The 22,438-nt window shown below is 44.3% G+C and overlaps 1 protein-coding gene across 1 annotated transcript in view; it reads left to right on the plus strand.

Annotated features, from left to right (window-relative positions):
- Nucleotides 1–21,633, plus strand: part of KIF28P — a 64,971-nt gene extending 43,338 nt beyond the window's left edge. Inside the window, exons 16-25 of the mRNA XM_015408446.1 lie at nucleotides 1,551–1,695; nucleotides 3,667–3,785; nucleotides 5,475–5,582; nucleotides 5,891–6,165; nucleotides 6,605–6,739; nucleotides 15,990–16,156; nucleotides 18,209–18,315; nucleotides 19,724–19,871; nucleotides 20,598–20,788; nucleotides 21,472–21,633. Of these exons, the coding sequence (XP_015263932.1) occupies nucleotides 1,551–1,695; nucleotides 3,667–3,785; nucleotides 5,475–5,582; nucleotides 5,891–6,165; nucleotides 6,605–6,739; nucleotides 15,990–16,156; nucleotides 18,209–18,315; nucleotides 19,724–19,871; nucleotides 20,598–20,788; nucleotides 21,472–21,633 (1,557 nt within the window). The remainder of the gene's footprint in view (nucleotides 1–1,550; nucleotides 1,696–3,666; nucleotides 3,786–5,474; nucleotides 5,583–5,890; nucleotides 6,166–6,604; nucleotides 6,740–15,989; nucleotides 16,157–18,208; nucleotides 18,316–19,723; nucleotides 19,872–20,597; nucleotides 20,789–21,471) is intronic.
- The last annotated feature ends 805 nt before the right edge of the window (nucleotides 21,634–22,438 follow it).

Genomic DNA, 22,438 nt, shown 5'->3' on the forward strand with positions numbered 1-22,438 from the left:
GCATGCCGGCCACATGACCACGGAAATGTCTTCAGACAGCGTTGGCTCTTCGGCTTTGAAACGGAGATGAGCACCGCAACCCTTGAGTCAGATTCAACTGGCTTTCGAGCAAGGGAACTTTTACCTTTACTTTTATAAGAGGAAATCATCTGAAATATTTAGTCAGTTTATTTCTTCTACTTTTATTGTGTTATTTACAAATTCAGGTTGGTAGCCATGTTGGTCTGAAGCAACAGAACAAGGTTTTAGTCCAGTGGCACCTATAAGACCAACAAAGATTCATTCTGGGTATAAGCTTTTGTGTGCATGCACACGTCTTCAGATACATTGAAACAGACTTCACCAACCATTACATATAGGTGGGGGAGGATTAATTGGCCAGGAAGGGCTAATTAGAATCAAGATGCATAAGTAACTGAGTGATACATGTAGCTAAAATTGGATTAAAACAGTTGGTAAAACCTGTGTATAGTAGCAAATTAGCATACAGATAATAAAAGGGTTAACAGACAGATGCAAGAATTGAGTTACTTTATATGTGTTATGAGATATAAACTTGATATCTCTGTTAAGCCCTAAGGTTCCATTGTCCTGAATATTGTAATAATCTCCCATTCTAGACTGTTTCTGAAATTCCTTTGCAGTAAAACAGCTACTTTGAGGTCCCCCACTGAGGCCCCCCATTGAGGTCTCTACCTATAAGTAATGGTTGGTTGTTTCAATGTATCTGAAGAAGTGTGTGTGCACATGAAAGCTTATACCCAGAATTAAACTTTGTTGGTAGATGCTACTAGACTCAAACTTTGTTCTGTGCTGTTTATTCTGGGCCTTATTGCTTTGTTTTATAATTCTGTAATCTGCCTTGAGTCTCAATGATAAAAGCAGATGATAAGGTACCAAGGATTATTATTAATACAATAACACCAGTGTCAGGATTCACTATCGATGTTTGTATTTTAATATGTCCAGCACTTTAACAACGTATCTTTACATTTCTAGCTCACAGTTTGTTCTTTGTGTTCATATTTATTTATTGCTCAATTTTTTTCTGTTTAAAAAGATCCAAGGCGGCCCACATTGTTGAATAAAAATAAAAATACATGGAGCCAGAAAACTCACAATGCAATACTAAAAACTGGTAGCAGAAAACATTAATAAATAGCAGTCAGTTAGTATAATCTTGAAAAGTGCATATCTAAAAGATTTGCAGTCCTATCCTGTTCTCACTTGGGGAGCACAATAATGTTTCAGAGGCGCATAATAATATTTTAGAGAAAATACTTAGCTTATGTATAGCACTTATAGAGGGCTCAATGTGTAATCCTTACAATCTCCCCTGTAAAATAGGCCAGTACTTATCATCCCCATATTGCCAATAATAGATTGGCAGCAGGAGTAGCATTTGAACCAGAACTTCCTATGCATAATTCATCCTCTTGGCCACTGTGCTATACTTCAACCATACCCGTCAGATTGTGAATATAGAACGCTTCACAAACAAGTGCACAGTAGAAAAAATTTCCACAAGTGTTTTGTGCTTAATCCCTCAGGATCGTATTATTTTGGGGTCAAATAATGCATATCTATACATTGGCCCACCTGCTGATCGTACCAATGAGGACCTAAGCAGATATGACTATGACTTCGTTCAGTCAGAGCTGGCAGCGGCAAAAGGCTTCAGTGTAGATAAACTGGGTAAGTAATATACCATTGGTGCTGCAACAATGTCATATGGAGATAGGCCAGTGTTTTCCCTCTGTCTTCAAGATTCATTGGGCGATTTCTCACTAGAGCTGCCTCGCAGCACAGCCGCCGTTTGCCCCGACACAAGTATGTCAATTTCACACCTGAGGCTGTGGGGCTGCTCTTTGACTCGCGGCTTCGCCCGATTTCCTCCGCAGTTTCGTGATCCTGGTTTTTGAGGATCACGAAACTGCAGAGGAAATCGGGCGAAGCCGCGGGTCAAATGTAGCCCCGCAGCCTCAGGTGTGAAATTGACATACTTGTGTCGGGACAAACAGCGGCTGTGCCGCGAGGCAGCTCTAGTGAGAAATCGCCCATTGTGTCAACTCTGTAGATATTGCTAACCTTCTGTATTCGCCCAGCCACATTCTCCCACTCTAGCCAAATTCTGATTGCCTCTGTGCGCATCTCTCGGTCATGTCCCCTTTTCCTTTAACCATCACAATGGTTTCATCTCATGCTTAACTTTAAATTAAAGTTTCTATATTGTTAAATATCTCCACAGTAACTATTCCTGCACATTCATTCTTGCTCTCACCAGACCTCTTTGTCACTTTTTCCTACTCCTCTCTTTCTCTTGGCCATATTGCTCCTACACCTGGCCTGTAACATTGTTGTTAAAAACGTGTGAATTATGAAAAAGTGTGTGACTGGCAATGCCAAATAGAGCTTTGCATGATGGCATAAGCAAGAAAAAAACAACCTTGCAATCTGAGGCTGGACAATGGAGAGATACCTCAGAGGGGAAGGGGTGAGAAAGGGACAAGCAAGGCTAACAAGGGATAGCTGTGAGAAAAAAGTAGATCTGTTTACATATGTGTACTTGTGTTTATGGTGGTGTTGATATTTTCATTCCATCCCAGGACATGGTTTCTTTCCCTTCTCCCCTCCCCATTTTATCCTTGTAGGTACTTTTGTGAAGGAAGTTAGGCTGAGACAGAATTACATTCACAGTGAATTTAATGGTTGTGAGGATTTGAACCTGGATCTCCCTAGTATGTATACAGTTCTAGCCACTATACCACACTAGGTTTCTTGTAAAATTTCCAAGGTATGCATTATTTTACCCCAAAATTATATGATGATCAAGTTTTCTTCGACTACCTTGGATTGTGTCTTTGGGGGCCTTTTTTTTTAATTTAAGCCCTTCAAAGAAGGGAGGAGGAGTCAGCCCATGACTCAGATGTTCACAGTTGTGGTTTCTGTGCAGTCCTACGTGGGGACTGTGCAGCCATAGGATGAGCTTCAAAGTTGTTAGACATTTCCAGAGCCTAGGAGTGCTCCCCTCTCCCCTCCGTCTCAAGCCCAGCTTTTCCAAAGGGTTACATGACGGAGGCACGGAGAGTGCTCTTCCCTCAGTTCTCTCTTTGCCACCGTGAGGAAAGGATGGGCTATTCAGAGAGAGCATCTCTTCTTTGTGAGTTCTGTGAGATCTCTTCAAGGAAAAAAGTTCTTCCACCTACCCTTCTTAACGGTAGGAATGACGCTCCTCATAAAGTGTGGGGGACTGTAGGGATAAAATGGCCCAAAGTGACAAGCACAGCTCATGTTTATTGTGCCTTGGAGAAGGGCACTTGGTCCCCATGTTTAGCTTTGCAGGCCATAATTGTGTCAGTTTTGTACTCTGTACAACTCCTGCCACACAGGTGGTGTTGCACAAATGGTTTCGTATCTCGGGTAGAACATTCAATTATCCAGATGCCTGAATATACATAAGACTCTTGTTTATTGCTGCAACATACTAGCACAGTATCTCTCTGGAATGAATATACAGATATTTGCAAAGCCTGGGATTTGTGAAATAACTCACTGCCTTGGGACGATTAGAAAAACACTGTATACATTTCAGTAACACTTTTATTTCCCCCATAGTCATAATGACTCCCTTAATGCAAAACTGATGACAGACCACTTTTTTCAAAGGGGCTGGGAACAAGAAAGGTGGCAAACCAGATCCCAGTGTCCTTGCTGTGTTCCACGACTACATTAAATTAATGCCTTTGATCGCTGAAGCAAACCAAATGAGTGTGGAACTGAAGAAGGTAAGTTTGTATATGTGTGTCCCATGTAAGGTGGTAATTAGTGAGAAATGCCAAGATTATTTGGTTTGTGAATCCGGACCAGAGCTCCGCTCATAGATCGATGAGAAACAGAATACTCTATTTCCTTCAGAAAAAAACCAAAAACCCTTATCTTCCTGTATTGCTGCAGATTAAATTTTCAAGAAACTCATGCTGAGAATTTAACATGAATGCCTCTTGCAACAGAAACAGATTCATGTAAAAGGATGTGTACATTTGCATGTGTTGGCAGGGACGGCTCCAGGGTTTTTTGCACACTAGGCGAGGCTACCTTCCGGCGCGCCCCCCCCCCAGAAGAGAGAGAGAGAGAGGAAGGAAGGAAGGAAGGAAGGAAGGAAGGAAGGAAGGAAGGAAGGAAGGAAGGACTCCCTCTGTTCTTTAACAAGAAGCAGGGATGCCTCTCTCCTGAGGCCGTGCGGGGGGCGGGAGAAAGGAAATCCATCAACAAGGCCCGGTCCCTTCCTCGACGGGGCCATCGGTCGCAAAAGCCCCACAGGAGCCTCTGGGCAGAGGCCGAAGATGTCTGCCACCCCGCGGAGCCCCCACTGCTGGAGAAGCCCCCCAGGAGATCTGCAGCTCGGATTAGTTGGCACTGCACTGGCTGCACTCCTTGGCGCCACGGGACAATGGGATGGACGCCTGCTCTGTGATCAGCTGCACGGGGGGGGAGACTGAGGAGGTGCCGCATCAGCTGAACAGGCCACCAAGCAACCCCCGCCACCACCCCTAGCCTTGCCCTACCCAGACTGAGTCTTTGGGGGGCCCCTCGGCCATTCTGGGCTGCGCTTCCAGTGCTCCCATTTCCCGGCGGTGCAGGTGGCACTGCGGCCGTTACACTTTAAAGAGCACCTTTCCACTGCTCTAGGGGCAGCAAAGGGGTGCACTGAAGCAGCATGCGCCCAGAAAGTCATGCGGGGGGGAGAGGCGGTGGTGGCCAGGGCGCATGGCATGAGCTTTTGGTGGGGGCGGGGGGCTTTTGGCAGGGGGAGGGTGACTCAGTCCAGCGCCCCTATGATGGCCCGGCGCTCTAGGTGAGAGTCTAGCTCGCCTAGTGAGTGAGCCGGCCCTGTGTGTTGGATTACCTTTTTTCAGTCCTTCAGACTTCAGCTGTGTGTCTCCAGCCCTCTTTGATCTCAACTTAATCTGCACAGCAGTTGAGGACAATAGCAGTTATGTTGACTTCATAGTCCAAGATGAGGTGGTGTTGTGGGATTGTCCTGTCCCATATTATAGGATTGTACTTACTTATCTGGAGGGGGAGGGAGGGGGGAGAGTCAGGCAGTCTAAATATCTGAGGTATACAATTTCAGATTTTGTGTCTACTTGAAAGTGAAACTGAGCTACCAGATATATGGAGTGCAATCATAAGAACACTTTGATATCTCATAGTATATTTCTAAAGTTTTCATTTATGCTAGATTTGAGCTAGTATAATCAGCATCTTAGAATCAGTGAACAAAAGTTATTGACTGGGTGCAGTGACTATTGTGTTACCGCTCATGCCATTCCTTTCTTATACTGGACAATATGAATGTCCACTATTGCACTTTCTTGCATTAGTATCCCTGAAAAAGTTTGACCATTCTGGCTTTCTAAACTGGGTGCTAATCTGCTTCAGTAAAAACATTTTTAGAAACTTTTCTTTAACAGGACCTAAAGCTGGAGCTGAAGGTGAAAAACCTGGCATCTTCTGACTCCAGAGGCTACGACTTACAAAAGGAGATCATAGTTAAAGTGACACACAATATTACTAACCAGGTAAAAGGCCCCAGCCATTGGTTGCATTATTTTGTATTCAGGAGGACTGTGGTGCAAACTTCACAGACCATTTCCTTTCATGTCAACTTGCCCCATTCCCCACCCATCTTAGTCTTCCCTTCTGTAGTCTTGTCATTTGTCCCAGTGTTGAAAGGGGGTGTTCAGATCAATTCTAAGTCCACCATCTAGCCGTATTTCCGTGGTATTATTTGTGCAAGACGTATTGTAACACTAAGAATTTTGGAATTCAATTTGGTTTTTAGAGTGTCTAAACTTGCTCTGACAGTGATTCAACCTTATTTCTCTAGGTATGGGTTTGGTCAAAATCTAAGTTCATCAATAGGAAGTTTTTGATAGAAGAACTTTATCAACATTTTTTAGATGGGGAAGATGTGCAGGTTGACAATGAGAGTGATCCGTTCTGGGATCCCGTGGAAGTACTTCATTTAGGGTCTGCTCACATCTGGCTCCAGTCACTCGCTTACTGCATGAAGCTTGAAGAACAAATAGAACTCCTTAATTCTGAAGGGAAGGAAGAAGCAATCTTACTTATCAATATAATTCCATGTTCTCCAAATGGCAGGTGAGCCTCCCTGTTACCATTACTGTCAAAAAACTAGTCTGGAGCTCAGGAAAGGCTGCCAGGTTAGAGACTGTGCATGCTTTTAGAAGCTCTGAGGCATTGCAAAAACATTGCGTGGCTGATGCTTTGACCGTCACTTTGTGCATCTTCCTTTCCTGCTATGCAGAAGTCACAACATGAGGTATAGCAGAAGATAGGTTGGCCGTGTCTTTGTCACTGCATCAGTGTTTTTAAAAATACTGGCATGTTTTCTATGTTAAGAGGTAGCACTCCAAATGTCTTTGAGAATTATGGATAAAAAAATCCAAACAATAGCTTCTGAAATTGGCTGTGAATCTAAACTGTAATTGACTTTGATGTATATGTTGCCAGCTGCCTTGATTTGTTGCTGTCATGCCACTGTCATTGTTAATCATTATTCTTACCTTTTTTCCGATAGAGCCTTTGGAGAGGATGACATGGTCATCGACCCTTTGGAGATGCTGGGGAAAAGGATCGACTTCCAGATCCACATCTTACAATGCCTTGGAGTTAAATGGATTAAAGAAGTAGCAGAAAGAGGGATTCAAATTGGGTGCATTTGTTTTACACTAAAATATTTTCATTTGGGGTCTTTGGAGTAAAGAACAGTTTCATAATTTTCTGATTTGCCCTAATGACAGTAATTTTTCACATTATTTGGGTATCTGAATTTTCTCAGTGGAGGGGGAAAATTTCTGACAACTGATAAATCACAAGAAGTGGAGGTCCTTACATAATGCCTCTGTATGGCAGTTTTGAAAGAGAACATAGGTATATTTTGTGCACATCATTCGTAACCTGAGTGTATGCTGACCAATTTAATATTCTCACCCGTAAGTCTAATGGCTTTATATGTGAATCTAATGACTTTATACATAGTGGCTGTTGTGTTCCCTTCCACAATGAAGCTTCCGTTTGTTACAGGATCATCCTATGGGTTGTCCTGAAGACCTGGTTTTGCAGAAAACCCGAGACCCACAGAAGTGCCAGTGGGAATGAGTGGGAACTTTGCCAAGAGCACAGCCATCTTCTTAGGCAACTCCCATTCTTTTCAGTACAGCTTGTAGGAACTCATAATTGTGCCAAGTGACTGTCATACATATACATTTGACTGTAAGTTAGTGCTGGTGGAATTGTGGGTCAAGACCTACTTGCTTCCAAGGAAACAGGTTTAGATTGTAAATCTGCTTTGAGTAATGCCTATATTTTTAGAGATGGTGGCATATTCCCTAAAAAACTGAGTTTCAAACCAAAACAAAATTCAGCACCCAAATGGATAAGGAAACCATTGTTTGAAATGTGGGTGTTCCTATGGTGTGTGTGGCCCAAGGTAAGTTATTCAGAAGAAATGAACCATGGAAATCCTCACTGCTGGACTTCTCGGTCACAATTAGGAAGTAAATCATAGGAATGGCATCTCTACTAGACAGTGAGAGTGTGTAAAGCCTCCTTCATAGTATACATATATACAGAAGTTCTGTCCAGAAATCAGGGCTGGCTTTCAGGACAGACCATTTATGCGATTTATAGGCGCTTGCACATGCTCAGTGTATGTATTCAGCACTGGGACAATGGGGAGCTGGGGATTCTCTAGTGCCTCCTTTCTCCTAGTTTAAATTCTATAGAAAGACACTGGTTTCTTGGTCCTTAGTTGAAGGTGAGCGGAATGAACAGCCTACCCCTTAGAGATGAATGTTGGGGGACAGATGATGTCATCAGCCTGTCTGCTGCTGATTGAAGGCTGGCCAGCAGTGCAGTTACTGTTTGTGTGTTGCCTTCTAAAACAGCAGCAGAGGCTCTGGAATGGATACAATCAAGGGGTTTTTTTTAATTCCTTCTCTTTTTCAAACTCCATGGCATATGCTAAAGACTGAAAAGCATAGGGTAAAGGGGGAAGGGCCTTCACTCTTTTTTGGTATTTTTAATATGTGCATGGGTGGGTGGATGCATATGTCTGGGTGCACCTGGAAGTCATGGCAAAAACAGGTTGCTTACCTGTAACTTAAGATCTTCGAGTAGTCATCTATGCATTCACACCTATGGGGTAAGGTGCCTGCACCAGCTCCAAAGGATCTGGAGCCCCACCTCCGAGCATGCACAGGGACTCCAACCGTGCATGCCCAGAGGGTGGGGCCCCGGTATCTCGCCAGTTCCTTCTGACCGCTGCCAACCCCAATAAGGAATGAACTGAAGAGGGCTGACATCAGTGGGGAAGGAGGGCGGGTAGTGTGAATGCATAGATGACCACTTGAAGGTCATAGGTTACAGGTAAGCAACCTGTTTATCTTTGTCATGGTCTCTATGCATCACACCTATGGGAGATTAGCAGGCTTAGGCCTACCTGGAGAAAGGTGCTGGCAGCATCTCAGGAGACCACAGAGTGCAGGATCGATGGGCCCATTTGTGAATGATGTTGCACGTACACATCCACAGTGTAGTGTTTGATGAACGTGTTTGGCGTGGCCCATGAAGCTGCTTGGCAGATGTCTTTAAGGGGCACCCCTTTGAGAAAGGCTGTGGAAGTCGATATTGCACGTGTAGGATGAGCCCTAGGCTGAATGGGCAACGGCCTCTTATCTAAGAGATAACAGAGTTTAATGGTCTCGACAATCCATTTAGATAGTCTCTGAGTTGAGATCTTCCTGCCTAAAAAGTGCATGGCATAGGATAGAAACAAGTGAGGGTCTTTAAGAAGCATGTGTGTTCTGTCCAAATAGAATAAGAGCACCCTCTTAACGTCCAGCATATGCCACAGACAATCAATGTCTAACAAAGGGTTAGGATAAAAATCAAGTAGAATGACTTGCCTATGTAAGTGGAACTCAGAGACCACTGTCAGGATCGGACCTTAGCCTGACTATTGATCATGTATTTGTAACTGTGGTTCTCTGATGTACATAGCTCCGCACTGTTATTGGTTATCCCGCTTGAGCTCTTTTGTTTTTTGTTTTTGATTCCCAAGCTTCGTCTCCGCACCTGCAGGTGCTGTCTACGCGGTCCTCCCCTGACATTCCTGAAGGGGGGGGGATTAAGACATGTATGTGTGAATTGTAGATTAGCTGCGCTAGCACCACTGTGAAAGGAAGCCTCCTCCACAGAGGCCAGAGAGAACTTCGCCATTTCTAATTCTCATGGCCTTGGGGGGGGAAGACTTAAAAATGATAACATTCACACCATCCTGTTTGTACTGTATTAACCTGTCTATGCACTATGTAATCCTGACGTATGAATGAGGGTTGGACCGAAGATCTTGTAATTCCCAACTTTGTAATATTAATCAGTTCTGCCAAAGAGCTTGACTTTACAGCAACTTTCCTGATTTCTCAATAAAGCCTGTTAAAGGAATTATTGCATCTGAGAGTTCCTGAAGAAGCTGACAACCACCTTAGTTAGGACGGTGATATCTGGTGCCAATGCCACACCCTCTGCCAGAAAATTCAGATATGGAGCATTATGCCTGAAAGCTAAGAGGTCACTTACTCTACCAGCTGATGTGATTGCCACTAAAAATGCTGTTTTCCATGATAAAAATTTCAGCTCACACGTAGCCGTGAGTTCAAAGGGCTTGCCAGTGAGTGGGCAAGTCCCAAACCTGGGCTGGCAGTTTAAGAGGGGGGTAGAGATGCAGTAGGCCCTTCAAAAATCTCTTTGAGTCAGGATGAGCAAAGACCGAAGTATTGTCCAGTCTTTTGTGAAAAGCCGAGATAGCCACCAAATAGACTCTGAGCGAGGAGCAGGGTCTGTGGGGAGGAGGTGGCTGCGGAGTCGGTCGATGTGCCAATGTAGCAGCTGACCATCTTCTGTGGATACCTCATAGGACAGGGGCCCGGTAACTCTGACTACTTTGGCTGGGACCCATGCGGGGCCCCTGAAAAGCATAAACACGGTCCCCCGGGGAAAACCCACAGGGTGCTGCTTGGGTTTCCGAGGCCAATCTGTGTTCTGGAGCGCGGTCGGGGTGCAAACGGTCGAGGCGGGTTGTGAGGTGCCTACCCATGAACAGTTCTGTGGGGCTGCGGCCGGTGGTGGCGTTCGGGGTCATCCACTGGCCAAAGAGGAAGGCAGCCAGTCGGTGGTCCCAGTCCCCATGGACGATCCAGCGGAGGGACTCCTTCGTTGTATTTACCATCTGCTCAGCTTGGCTGTTGGCTGCGGGGTGAAATGGAGAGGAACGGACGTGTCGGATGGCGTAGTAATCCATGATTTCCTGGAATTCGGACAAGGTGAAAGCCGTCCCGTTGTCTGTGACCACTGTGTCTGGGATGTCGTGTGTGCTAAAGATCTGCCATAGGGTGTGGATCGTGGCTTGGGACGATGTGGAGGGAACCGGTGTCATTTCTAGCCATTTGGTGTATGAATTCACCAGAATGAAGAAGATCTGACCCCTGGAAGGGGTCCACAAAATCTAGGTGCAGCTAGGCCCATGGTTTGTGGGAGGATTCCCATGAATGCACCGGGGCCCTGGGTGGCTTCGGGCAGGACTCCTGGCATGTCTGGCAGCGTTTAACGCAGTACTCTATCTCGCTGTCCATGCCTAGCCACTAACGCTTTCATGTGCATAATTCCTGGATACGTGTCGTGTAGAGCTGCTAGGACTCGCTGGTGTAGCGGGACTGGCATGACCACTCGGCTCCCCCACAGCAGGCAGGCCTTGTGGGCCAACCATCTTGGTGGGAGGAGAACATGGCAAAATTCTGGGACCACCCAGCTGTTGGGCCACTCCCTCCCCACCCATTCCAGAACACGAGAGAGGATGCAGTCCCGTGAGGTGTGGTGGGACACCTTGGCTACCTGGATGGGATGGTTGGGTAGGTCCTCGAGGAGCAGGATCTGGTGGGCAGGAGCCGGGTCCAGGTCGCAGGTGGGCAGCGGGAGGTGACTGAGCATGTTGACATGGCCCATCGCTTTTCCGGGGCAATGGAGAAGCACATACTGGTAGCCAGCCAGGAAGATGGACCAGCGGAGCACCCTCGGTGATGGCATCTGTGGGGTCTGGTGGTCAGGGGCCAACAGGCCGAGCAGGGGCTTGTGGTTGATGATGATAGTGAAGGGCCACCCATGGAGGTAGTCTATCTGTGCGTAGTTGTGCTCAGCCAAAGACAAGGTGTGGGAGTAATAGGCCACAGGGACCTCCCAGCCATTGGGCAGTTGGTGTCCCAGGATGGCCCCCACGCGTCACAAGCGAGGATGACGGGAAGGGACTCGTCAAAGTGCACGAGGACAGCATTAGAGGTCAGCAGCTCTTTGATGGCCCAAAACACGGCAGCTTGCTTCTGGCCCCAGACCCACGGAGCTTTTTTGTTGAGCAGGCGGTACAGGGGCTCGATGACTGTGGCCTTGTGGGGCTAGAAAGAATGATAGAAGTTCAGCAGCCCTAAGGAGGCATGGCATTCCGGTTGAGGCGCGAAATGGCCGGTGAGCGCCTTGACCAGCTCATCGTAGGTGGCCTCATCCAAGGTCTTGGTGCGATGAGGCCCTGGACAAGGAGTAAGGTGGTGATGCTGCAGGCGCTGAGCAGGAGCAACTTCTTTCTGTTGGCATCATTGATGCCCTGGAACTTGACGAAGAACTTTAGGCGCTCCACCCAGGTTTCCCATAACTGTGGGTGAGCGGGGTCGAACACAGGAAGATGTCCCGGAGCGGTATCCATGACCTGGGAAGTGATGCGAGGCACAGAGTCATTGTGCGGTGCTATGCCCAGGCTCATTGTGCAGTGCGATGCTGGTACTGGTACTGGAGTCGGTGCCAGAGGTCGGGTCAGGCTCGCTTATCAGGATCCCATCTTCATCGCCAGTGAAATATTCTGGGTTCAGACATGTAGAGTGATTAGCTCATGTTTATTAAGTGGTTTCAGCTCCAAAACTAAGACAAATTTGCAGGGTCAGAGCCCTGCTTATACTCTTACCACACACCACACCCAACACACACCCAACTCCCTACGATAGGCTATTTACAAGGTATTATTAAGCAATTGGCTATTATTAGGATCCGGGTCAATCTATTGGTTCATCTATTGGATCCTAGCCTTCTATTGTCATGCATTCTAAGCTCCGCTATTTCGCATGTCCGTTGCAAAGCCTGTTCGCAAGTCGGGTTCCATCACAATACATAGCAAAGGTGCTTGTGTTTCACCTTAGTATGGTTTTTGGCCTCCTTCTTTTTCTTGGACGCCAGAGTCGATGCCACCGATAGAGTAGTCAGCGTCAGCAGCTTCGATGCTGATGTCACAGCACTGGGAGAAAGGCCAAAAAAACAGCAAATAACAACTGTGTACTGCACAAACCCGCACCAAAGTTCACAAAAAGAGACTTCAACACAAAGGTAATTCAACACATGTAATCCATCACAGGAAAATACAAAAGTCCACAATATCCCAAAGGGAAAGAACAAAGTCCAGAATAGAAATTTCTCAAAGGGAAACAATGAAGTCTGGAATAGATATCAACACTTTTCCTAGGTATTGTTCAGTGTTTCGGACTTCTGGTCCTTCCTCAGGAACAAAAAGCCACTACAGGAAGTCTCATTGCAATTTCTTAACAGGCAAACTTTATTCAGTTTCTATATGGGCCAGGTCCCCTAAGCTTTAGAAAGCACCTACCAAGGTTGCTATTATGTAAGTTGAACCAAACAGTTGTTGTTTTTGACAGCACTGGGAGAGGCATTGACCAGTGCTTCCGATGATTGGGGCTGGTCTTTCGGTGTCAATCGGTGCCGATCAGTCAGTACTGATCGAGGTCGATCATCCAATGTCGACTTTGGGGTTACCTCAGTAGGAGTGGAAGCCATCCCTTTTGACTGCAGTGCAGATTCCAGGAGAGCAGCTTGAAATCTGGCCACTCCGTTCTTACAGGTCTAGTTCGAAAACTTGCCCAAACAAAGCAAGCACAAGGAGTGGCCGTCGGGCAGTGCTAGCTTGGACCCACACTGAGTACAATGCTTGAAGAACCCCCACCAGTTTGCCATAGACAGGAGGGCAAAACCGCAGAGGGGAAAAGGGGGGATCTGACCAAAGTTAAGAACATAAGAACATAAGAGATGCCACTGTTGGATCAGGCCAAAGGCCCATCCAGTCCAACACTCTGTATCCCACAGTGGCCAGAAATACCAGTGCCATCAGGAGGTCCACCAGTGGGGCCAGGACATTAGAAGCCCTCCCACTGTTGACCCCCCCCAAACACCAAGATGACAGAGCATCACTTGCCCCAGAGTCCCTATCTATACCTTGTGGCTAATAGCCACTGATGGACCTCTGCTCCATATGCTTATCTAATTCCCTTTTGAAGCCGTCCATGCTTGTAGCCGCCACCACTTCCTGTGGCAGTGAATTCCAAGTGTTAATCACTCTTTGGGTGAAGAAGTACTTCCTTTTATCCGTTCTAACCCAACCGCTCAGCAATTTCATGGAGTGCCCACGGGTTCTTGTACTGTGAGAAAGGGAGAAAAGTACCTCTTTCTCTACCTGCTCTTTCCCATGCATAATCTTATAAACCTCAATCATGTCACCCCTCAGTCGTCGTTTCTCCAAGCTAAAGAGCCCTAAGCGCCTTAACCTTTCCTCATAGGGAAAGTGTTCCAACCCTTTTATCATTCGAGTTGCTCTTTTCTGCACTTTTTCCAAAGCTATAATATCCTTTTTAAGGTGTGGTGACCAGAATTGCACACAGTATTCCAGATGAGGTCGCACCATTGATTTATATGGCGGCATTATGATATTGGCTGATCTGTTTACAATACCCTTCCTAATAATCCCCAGCATAGCATTGGCCTTCTTTATTGCAGTCACACACTGTCTCGACATTTTCAGTGAGTTATCTACTACAACTCCAAGATCTCTCTCTTGATCAGTCTCTGCCAGTTCAGACCCCATCAACGTGTATTTATATTTAGGATTTTTGGCTCCAATGTGCATCACCTTGCACTTGGCCACATTGAACCCCATTTGCCATGTTGACGCCCACTCGCCCATCTTTGACAGATCCCTTTGGAGTGCCTCACAATCCTCACTGGTTTTCACCACCCTGAACAACTTCGTATCATCCGCAAATTTAGCCACTTCACTGCTTACTCCCAACTCCAAATCATTAATGAACAAGTTAAAAAGCAGTGGACCAAGTACTGATCCCTGTGGTACCCCACTGCTTACACCCCTCCACTGGGAGAACTGCCCATTTATACTCACTCTCTGTTTTCTATTAATTAGCCAGTTTTTGATCCATAAAAGGACTTGTCCTTTTATCCCATGATTTTTGAGCTTACTTAGGAGCCTTTGATGAGGAACTTTATCAAAAGCTTTCTGGAGTTGGGGATAAAAACAAAACAACAAAACCTAACCCTTTTTTTTTTAGGTAGGAGTGTAAACAAAGGAAAAAAGGACGAGCCAAGAGGAAGAAAAAAACTATAAAACAAGAGAACACTGTCCCCAAAGGCAAAAAGTTCCCAGACCGAAGTGATCAGTGCGGCGGTCAGAAGACAACTGGCGGGATACTGGGGCCCCGCCCTCTGGGCATGTGTGGTTGGAGTCCCTGCGCATGCTTGGAGGCAGGGCTCCGGATCCTTTCGAGCTTGATAGAAGTTTCCCGAATCGGAGCTGGCGCAAGTGCCTTACCCCATAGGTGTGATGCATAGAGACCACAGTGAAGATCCTCTGGTGGCTGACCCCTACTGGGGGCCTGGAGGATATTCAATGAGGAGGGTGAGTAAAGCCTGCCCCCGCCTCTTGCCTCTGGTGTTTCAAGGTCTCCCATCCAAGTACTTGCCAGAGTTGACCCTGCTTAGCTTCCGAGATCTGACAAGATCAGGTTTGCCTAGGCTATCCAGGTCAGGGTGGGCCTTCAATCTTTTTTTTTGGGGGGGGGGTTTCATTGTTTTATAGAGCCAAATGTTCTTTCAGGCCTACTTCACCTTTATACCTTGCTCCCTAAAACCCCTAGTTTGTAGCATCATATTCCAAGTTGTCCTCCTTCCCTCTATAAACACCCCTTAAATGCCATTTGTTTGTCCTCAAGGCCCATACATAAATACAGAGATGTTTCTCTGAACCACTCTCCTCATTCTGCCAAATACCCACGTCACCTGTCCTGTCCCCCTCTAGCAAATCATGCCAGCCCCTGGCCTCTCCTGCACTCCTCTCCTCCTTCCCAAGACCAACCCACTGCCCCATCCCTTTCTGCTGCCTTCCATGGCCTGCATTTAACCCCTCAGTTGGTATTTATAATAAGTAGCTGGGAATCACACATGTTAAAATAGTCCTTTGTAATCTCAGATTAAATGGATGTTGATTGTGTTTGCGTCACGCTGTCCATACCTCAGACAGTCTTCCTCTGTGTGCACATTTCCAGAAAAGAATCCTGAAGGCACATGGTGAGAAAGAGCTGTGCCTACGTACTTTTTTCTAAAGAATACTTTGTTGTACAGGAAAGTTTTTTGGTATTGTATTAAGCACTCTCATAGTCCATTAACAATCCTTTTCCTAATATGTATAGAGGAATTAATAGTCACAAGTTTGAGTGTTTTCTGCCTCTAAATTACTATGGAAAATCCATTTTTCATCTCTCTCTGTTAGTGAGATGGGTACTAGGGAGGGTGTGGATGGGGAAAGGTGCCTGTGGAATTGGTGTGTGTGGGGGGAATGAAGTGGACCTTTGAGCATTTCTTCTGGTGGGTAGCAGTTGCCCCTGGGAAGGACATCTAACCTTGAGACACTGTCATAGTTTCATGGTTGGCATATTTTGTACTTTTAAAGAATTTATTCTTGGACTGAATTTGACTTTTTAATTGGGTTATTGTTTCTTTGGCATTTTCAGATACAAAGTTTATGATCTCCCACACTCATTATACACAAAGCCTGCCTGGAAAAATGTGAATCCAAAGCTAGAAGAACTAACCCAGTTTTCAGCCCTGAATACATCCCATGAATTTTTGAATTACTTGCTGCAAAATGCTTTGATCGTTGACTTGTGGGGGCTTCAAGGTATTGTTTTGTTGTTTTTATTTTGACAAGCCATGTATGGTTCAAAACCGCATGAGCCTAGGAAGCTGCCTTAGACGGAGCACTGGTTCATCTATCCCAGCATTGTCTTCTCTAACTGGCAGTAATCCTAGTTAGAAGTCTCAAGCAGCAAGATCCTTCTAACTGAACATGCCAGGGGTTGAACCTGGAAACACTCCATATGCAAAGCACTCTTGCACTGTGGTTCTTCCAAGCAATTCTAAGTAAGAATTGCGAAGCAAGACTACAGAATTTTACACTACTGTAGTTTCTGACACCAAGTCCCGCACTTGATAGAATTTATAACCACTAGGAACAAAGGTTCAAACCACAGAGGACCATAGGAGTCTGACAGAGGTGTGTGTCCCTCTAAGCTGAGTTAGTGTGAGCTAGCTCACAGTTTTTTAGCCTCCAGCTCACACGTTTTTTTCTTAGCTCAGAAAGGATGGCTCCAGAGCAAACTAGTCTATGCAGTGGCTAAATCCCTTGCTCACAACTTTAACACCAGTAGCTCACAAAGTAGAATTTTTGCTCACAAGACTCCACAGTTTAGAGGGAACATTTCAGAAATACATTGGTTTTTGTTTAATCAGTTTCTGCAGTATTCCATTCTCCATTGTTTTCAATGGCTAACACATTTCTGGCTTCAACTTGGCGTCTGTGTTTCCCATGCAATTTTGTTGATGTATTCTAAGACTCTAGCTCTCTCCCCAAAGGGATCCTCCCATCCCTGCTGTATTTGACAGAGGAGAAAGGGCCTCGCTTTTATAGACAGTTAATATCAAAATTCATGACAGAAATAGATGGGTCTATTTTGATCACTGATCAAATGCTTCCGGCATGGCAGTGTAATCTCTTAATCTTCCGTGATTCTCTCTTCTGTTTTGCTTTGATAGCTAATTGAATGTTTCTTGCTTACAAAAGAAAATCTGCTCGGGATACGAATGAAAATTTCACCCAAATGGTATAGAAACACAGAAATTGTACTTCAGCATACGTTTCGGTGAAACAAACACAGACAGTATTAGTTCTTGTTTTAATTCCCATTTGTTTTCATTTTGAAATAAATGAAAACGAATCAGGATTCTTGTTTGTTTTGAAATGATGTGGCACATCTCTAATTGTGACCAGGGATAGAAATGATGTGGCATCTCCCACTCCATAATGGTGCTGGGTTCCCTCAAGGCTGTGCTCTGTCTCTGTTGTTACATCCGTTGGCTCATGCAGAAGGAGTTTATTTATTCACTTAAACTTTGTATCCCACCCTCCCCGGAAGCAGGTTTAGGGTGGGTTCCATCAATGTTAAAACAATATACAATAACAATTAAAACCAATTTAAAACAAGATTAAAACAATACAATAATAAATCATAAAATACCATGCAGAGTCTAATCAGTAACTCAGTCTTTTCCCAAAAGAGACATACAAAACACATTTCCCTTACCAGCTGAGGCTGGTTCAGTAACCTGTTTGGTGTGTCAACCACATCATTTCAGCAGGCTTTGTGATGTTATATGAAGGCCACAGAGACTGTTAACATATCCTAGCCAATACAGTATGGCTGAGCCCTTTAAGCATCTTGTATAACTGGGTACTCTAATGACTTTAAAATGTAGCTAGCTGTAATGATAAATGTAAGTAACTGCCTGCTTGAATTTAAATATCTTTAGCCCTTTTTATATTTTGAAATAGACACAGAACATGGGTTGTTGTTTTTAAATTTTAGTTGTGGCACCACTTGTGTGGGAGCATGTCAAGGTTTCGAGGGTCATATTTAAAACAGTTGTTACTTGGTGGCAGTCTAGGCATTCAGGCCCCAGTTCCCTGTCTGCCATATTAGAACTATCACCTATCCTGTCCATCTGCTACTCCTAAGCAATGTTGGGGTCTACTATACCCAGCTTCCAGGTTTTCCTGGAATACGTTGAAACTGCAGTATGTTAGCAAGGATAGGTAGCAGTATTCTGAAACAGCAGAATAAGGCGAAGGGGAAATATGTGATCTTTACTGTGCAATGTGTTCCCCATACTTCAGAAGGGTGTGCAGAACTGGACTCCTCCCGACAAGATATGGCAGTCACCCCCAAAGGCTCCATTATCATCGATAATCCCAAAGCTGAGATTTTGACCCATACTGGTCTAGTGAGTATATTGTTGGCATGCATGCATACATGTGGATCATCTAAGCAGTGAATTCCTTCCATTTTGTTTATATGAAATGTACCTTTTAACACTTTGGGTACTTCTTAGTACAGCTATGTTCATTAGTCTTTCTGCTCAGCAATATATCGCTGAATGTTCTAGAATTTGATCAGTTTCTTTTTCCCCTCAGAAACAACTGTCAATTTACCCAGCTGCAAGGAGGCACTAGCTCTGCTGTAATGGATTCTGTCAATACTCTTGTCCATTGTGTCCACCCATAGGAATTGTTTTGCTGAACAAATGAACCTGGAAGGGGAGAGATAGACCTTTTTCCCATTCCAGGGATGATGATGATGCAGGGTTTATAGAGACAGTTTTGATCAGCAAAGATACACATAGTGTTTTTTTTGGGGGGGGGGCCTCTTCACCTGCACTGCAGCCCTAAACCAAATTGCAACCCTGTATAACTTTCATTGCACCCACCCATTTGTTTAGTTCTCAGCTTGTTCGGTCCTCCTGAGCCTATTCTCCCAACTATTTCACATTGCTTAAGCCACTGCCCCACCTGCTGTTCATACTCTGAAATAGCTTAATACTCTACAATAGCACTGGTTTCTGAAGTGAGGACTGCTAGTAATTTGATTTAGTATTTGGATGGGAGACCACCAAGGAAGTTCAAGGTCGTGACGTGAGGCAGAGGCAAGCAATGGCAAGCCACCTTGAATGTCTCTTGCCTCGAAAACCCTACCCGGTTGCCATGTCAGCTGTGACTTGACAGCCGTTTCCACCTCCACCAGGAACCTGATCACCACTGCTAACGTTCTAAAAAATTCAGTTTAGTCATGCCGGCCACATGACCACGGAAACGTCTTCGGACAGCGCTGGCTCTTCGGCTTTGAAACGGAGATGAGCACCGTAACCCTAGAGTCAGATTCGACTGGTTTTCGAGCAAGGGAACCTTTACCTTCACCTTTAACTTCATATGAATAGATTTACATACATGTGCTTCTGCCTTCTTCCATGCTCCTTTCCACTGAAATTTAACACTCATAGATCCAAAAGAGGCTGAGATGTGAAGAATGGCAGACTAGTAACACACATTTACCAACTTTTTATAAGTACTCTGAAAATCTCCTTCAAAAATGAAAGTAGGCCAAAACAAGGGGCTTGCAAAAAATATTCCTATTGAAGGGGATTCTCCTGCACTTCTCTGGCCTAAGCAAAGATGTAGGAGTCTCCCAGATACCATTCTCAGCCCCAGAAATGAGAGTGAAGTGGCTAACAACTCACAACATTTCCCTGTGGTTATGGTCAAATGTGCTATGAGCGAACCAAATCAGAATTAAGATTTACACATGAGCTATGGTATATGGATAACGGTAATAGGTTAATTTTTTTTCTTTTTAAGAACACAGATAACCATGTTACTGAACTTTACCAAAAGCTTCTAAAGCTCGAGCAAGAGACTGAAGTACTCAGAGATATTAATAGAGCTCTAAGGGAAGAAAATGTACTCCTGAAAGAAAAAGTGAAAGAATGCCAAACAGAAACCCCAGGTTAGTACCAGGCACATTAAAATGGCAGTCTTCTTCTTTGTGTGTGTTATACTTTGACCACCTTAAAGGAATTCTTCATATTTTAACACGCTGTTTGGAGTTGTGGCTGCCAGGTAGGATTTTCACATTTGATTATTGTAATACCCCACTCAAAGGTCATTTTGCTTGTGTTGCTTTGCACACAAAAGTTCACACCTTGAATAAAACTTTGTTGGTCTTAAAGGTGCCACTGGACTCTAACTTTGTTCTATTGCTTCAGACCAGCACGGCTGCCCACCATGAAGTATAAAGAATGTTAGGGTCAGGATGGGGGAGAACCTGAAAAAGTCTCCTTCCACAAACTTGTCGGCTTTCAATAAATGTTGAGAAGTGAAATGATTTATACTTTGGGAACGTGGCTAAGTTAAGCTCCCCACAAATCCTGTAACCCACTATGTGTCATCCGAAGGCAACTATTTTAACTGACCATTAGATATTACATTTGAAGAGGCTTTTAGAGATACTTTCTTGATTTGGGGGTCCTAATTATCACTTTTTAGAACTACTATCCTCATTTAATGCGTTTACCTTCCTCTTACACCCATCCCATATAGAAATCTCCCACCTTTGTTTAGGATGAAGGGACAAATCTTGATTGTTTTAATACATTAAACTTGATTCTCCCACAGCACGTATGTTTTGACTATAATAGTTATTCATACTAATTTCTAAATCTTTTTCTTCTAGGCAAGACACTAAAATCACCCATAAAGAAGCTAGCTACTAAGACAACTCCATCTGTATCAAAAGATTCTCATGCAGTGTGCAATCCTCGGATAAGCTGTGATGCTGAATTTGCAAAAGCCCTCAAAGCCTTCTATCAGAATATGAATATAATCAGAGGACAGTTCTTAAAACTGAAGCACTACAGACCCCCTGTATGTAATTTAAGAGAATTTGAAAAAGAAATGTTAATTCCATCCTTGGTTAGAAGTAATTGGCCTTGTGTGAATCTGAAGGTACTGGGTTGGATCCAAGCTCCATTTATGGAATGGGATTTTCCTGCTTCTGTCATACTGCTGCAGTCTACTTGGTCGCCCCCAGTTGCCTCCAGGGTTTGGTGGGAGCACTAAGAACAATGTGATTGTCTACAGTGGGGGGAGGGAGCTGGTGAAAGCTGCCCCTCAGGTGACTGGAAGCAAGCATTAGATTTATCATGCTAACTCTAACCTTTGTTAGACACTTTGGCTTGGATCCTATATCTTTGCTCCACTTATGCTCCTCTGCAGGCACTGCAGAGTACATTGATGCTTTTCTGTGAACTATCAGCAATAAATCAGAGAACTCTTTTTTTTAGCGTGGTGAATGAAAGCGGTCAGAAAAATACTACTGTCTCGCTCGTTCTACAAATGATTATGAATTGTTCTGTTCCAGGGTAGTTGCAGTAACTGTAGAATGGTATACTCTGTATGAATGTAAATGAGCTCTACTACTATGGCTCAGGTTGTGGTTGTGCTCTTCCTTTCTAAACAAGTTCCCATTCCTTTGTTCCCTGATATTATTCCCTTATATTTTCATACTATGGCTACGGTTTCATTTCTACTGTTTGTTTTATTTCTAGGAAGAAGATAATGTACAGCTGCTGCGGCAGTTTGCTGAGAAGCAATCACACATGTTAAAGGATTTTGGAGACCAACTTGAGTCAAGTATAAGTAAACTGAAAAATGATGTTGCCTTAATAATTAAAAAGAAGCGAGAGAGAATTGCTAACAGCAAGCAATGAAGTTGTATTAGCAACTGTACTGTACCAAATAAAATAGTGCTTTACTGTAAGATTTCAACAAGATATACCTATTCAAACTAACTCCCTGCTGCAGGCCCTGCTGCATTAACAGGAGATCATATACATGCACTGCTGTGTGTTGGCCATTACTCACTACACGAACCAAATCCATGCTTAAACTATTCCTGCTATCACTTACAGCATGTAAGAAGAAACATGGGCTTCCCAGTTCTGAATGTCTGGCATACTGCACATGTGCAGGGGGGGGGGGGGGGATTCCATTGAGTCATATCTTGCTCACCTCTCATGGGACATAATTCAGAAATTCTTCAGAAATTCTGAAATATTTGCCTGAAAAAATTAAACTGGAGTTGGATATGAAGGAGTAATATATTGACACTAAGAAGCAATGTAATTTGAGCATAGTATGCTATGTGTGAGAGGTGGACTCAAGTAAGCTACGCAGAACCAAAGCCAATCGAAAGTTGTATTTTATTACATTACAAATGAAAGCAAAGGGAAAGAGATCTCACAGATTTTTACTTGCACATTAGTGCCCTGTTTTTGTCCTGAGATTATCAATTAAGAAATAATGTCATGCTTCAGTTGATCATATGTTCATATTTACATTGCAAAGCTAGTATTAAAACTTAGTATTATGATGTTGCTTTCTCTAACACTAAAATACTGCCATGCAGAAAAAAGTTAAGACCTCATTACCATTAAAGTTAGTTGTTGACTAATTTCCATGGAAAGCAATGTGACAATGCCTCTGTGGACATAAGCAAGCATAAGTTTATAGCTG

The sequence above is a fragment of the Gekko japonicus genome, unplaced genomic scaffold, assembly GCF_001447785.1.
Source record: "Gekko japonicus isolate JY-2015 unplaced genomic scaffold, Gekko_japonicus_V1.1 scaffold897, whole genome shotgun sequence".
Classification (NCBI taxonomy): domain Eukaryota; kingdom Metazoa; phylum Chordata; class Lepidosauria; order Squamata; family Gekkonidae; genus Gekko; species Gekko japonicus.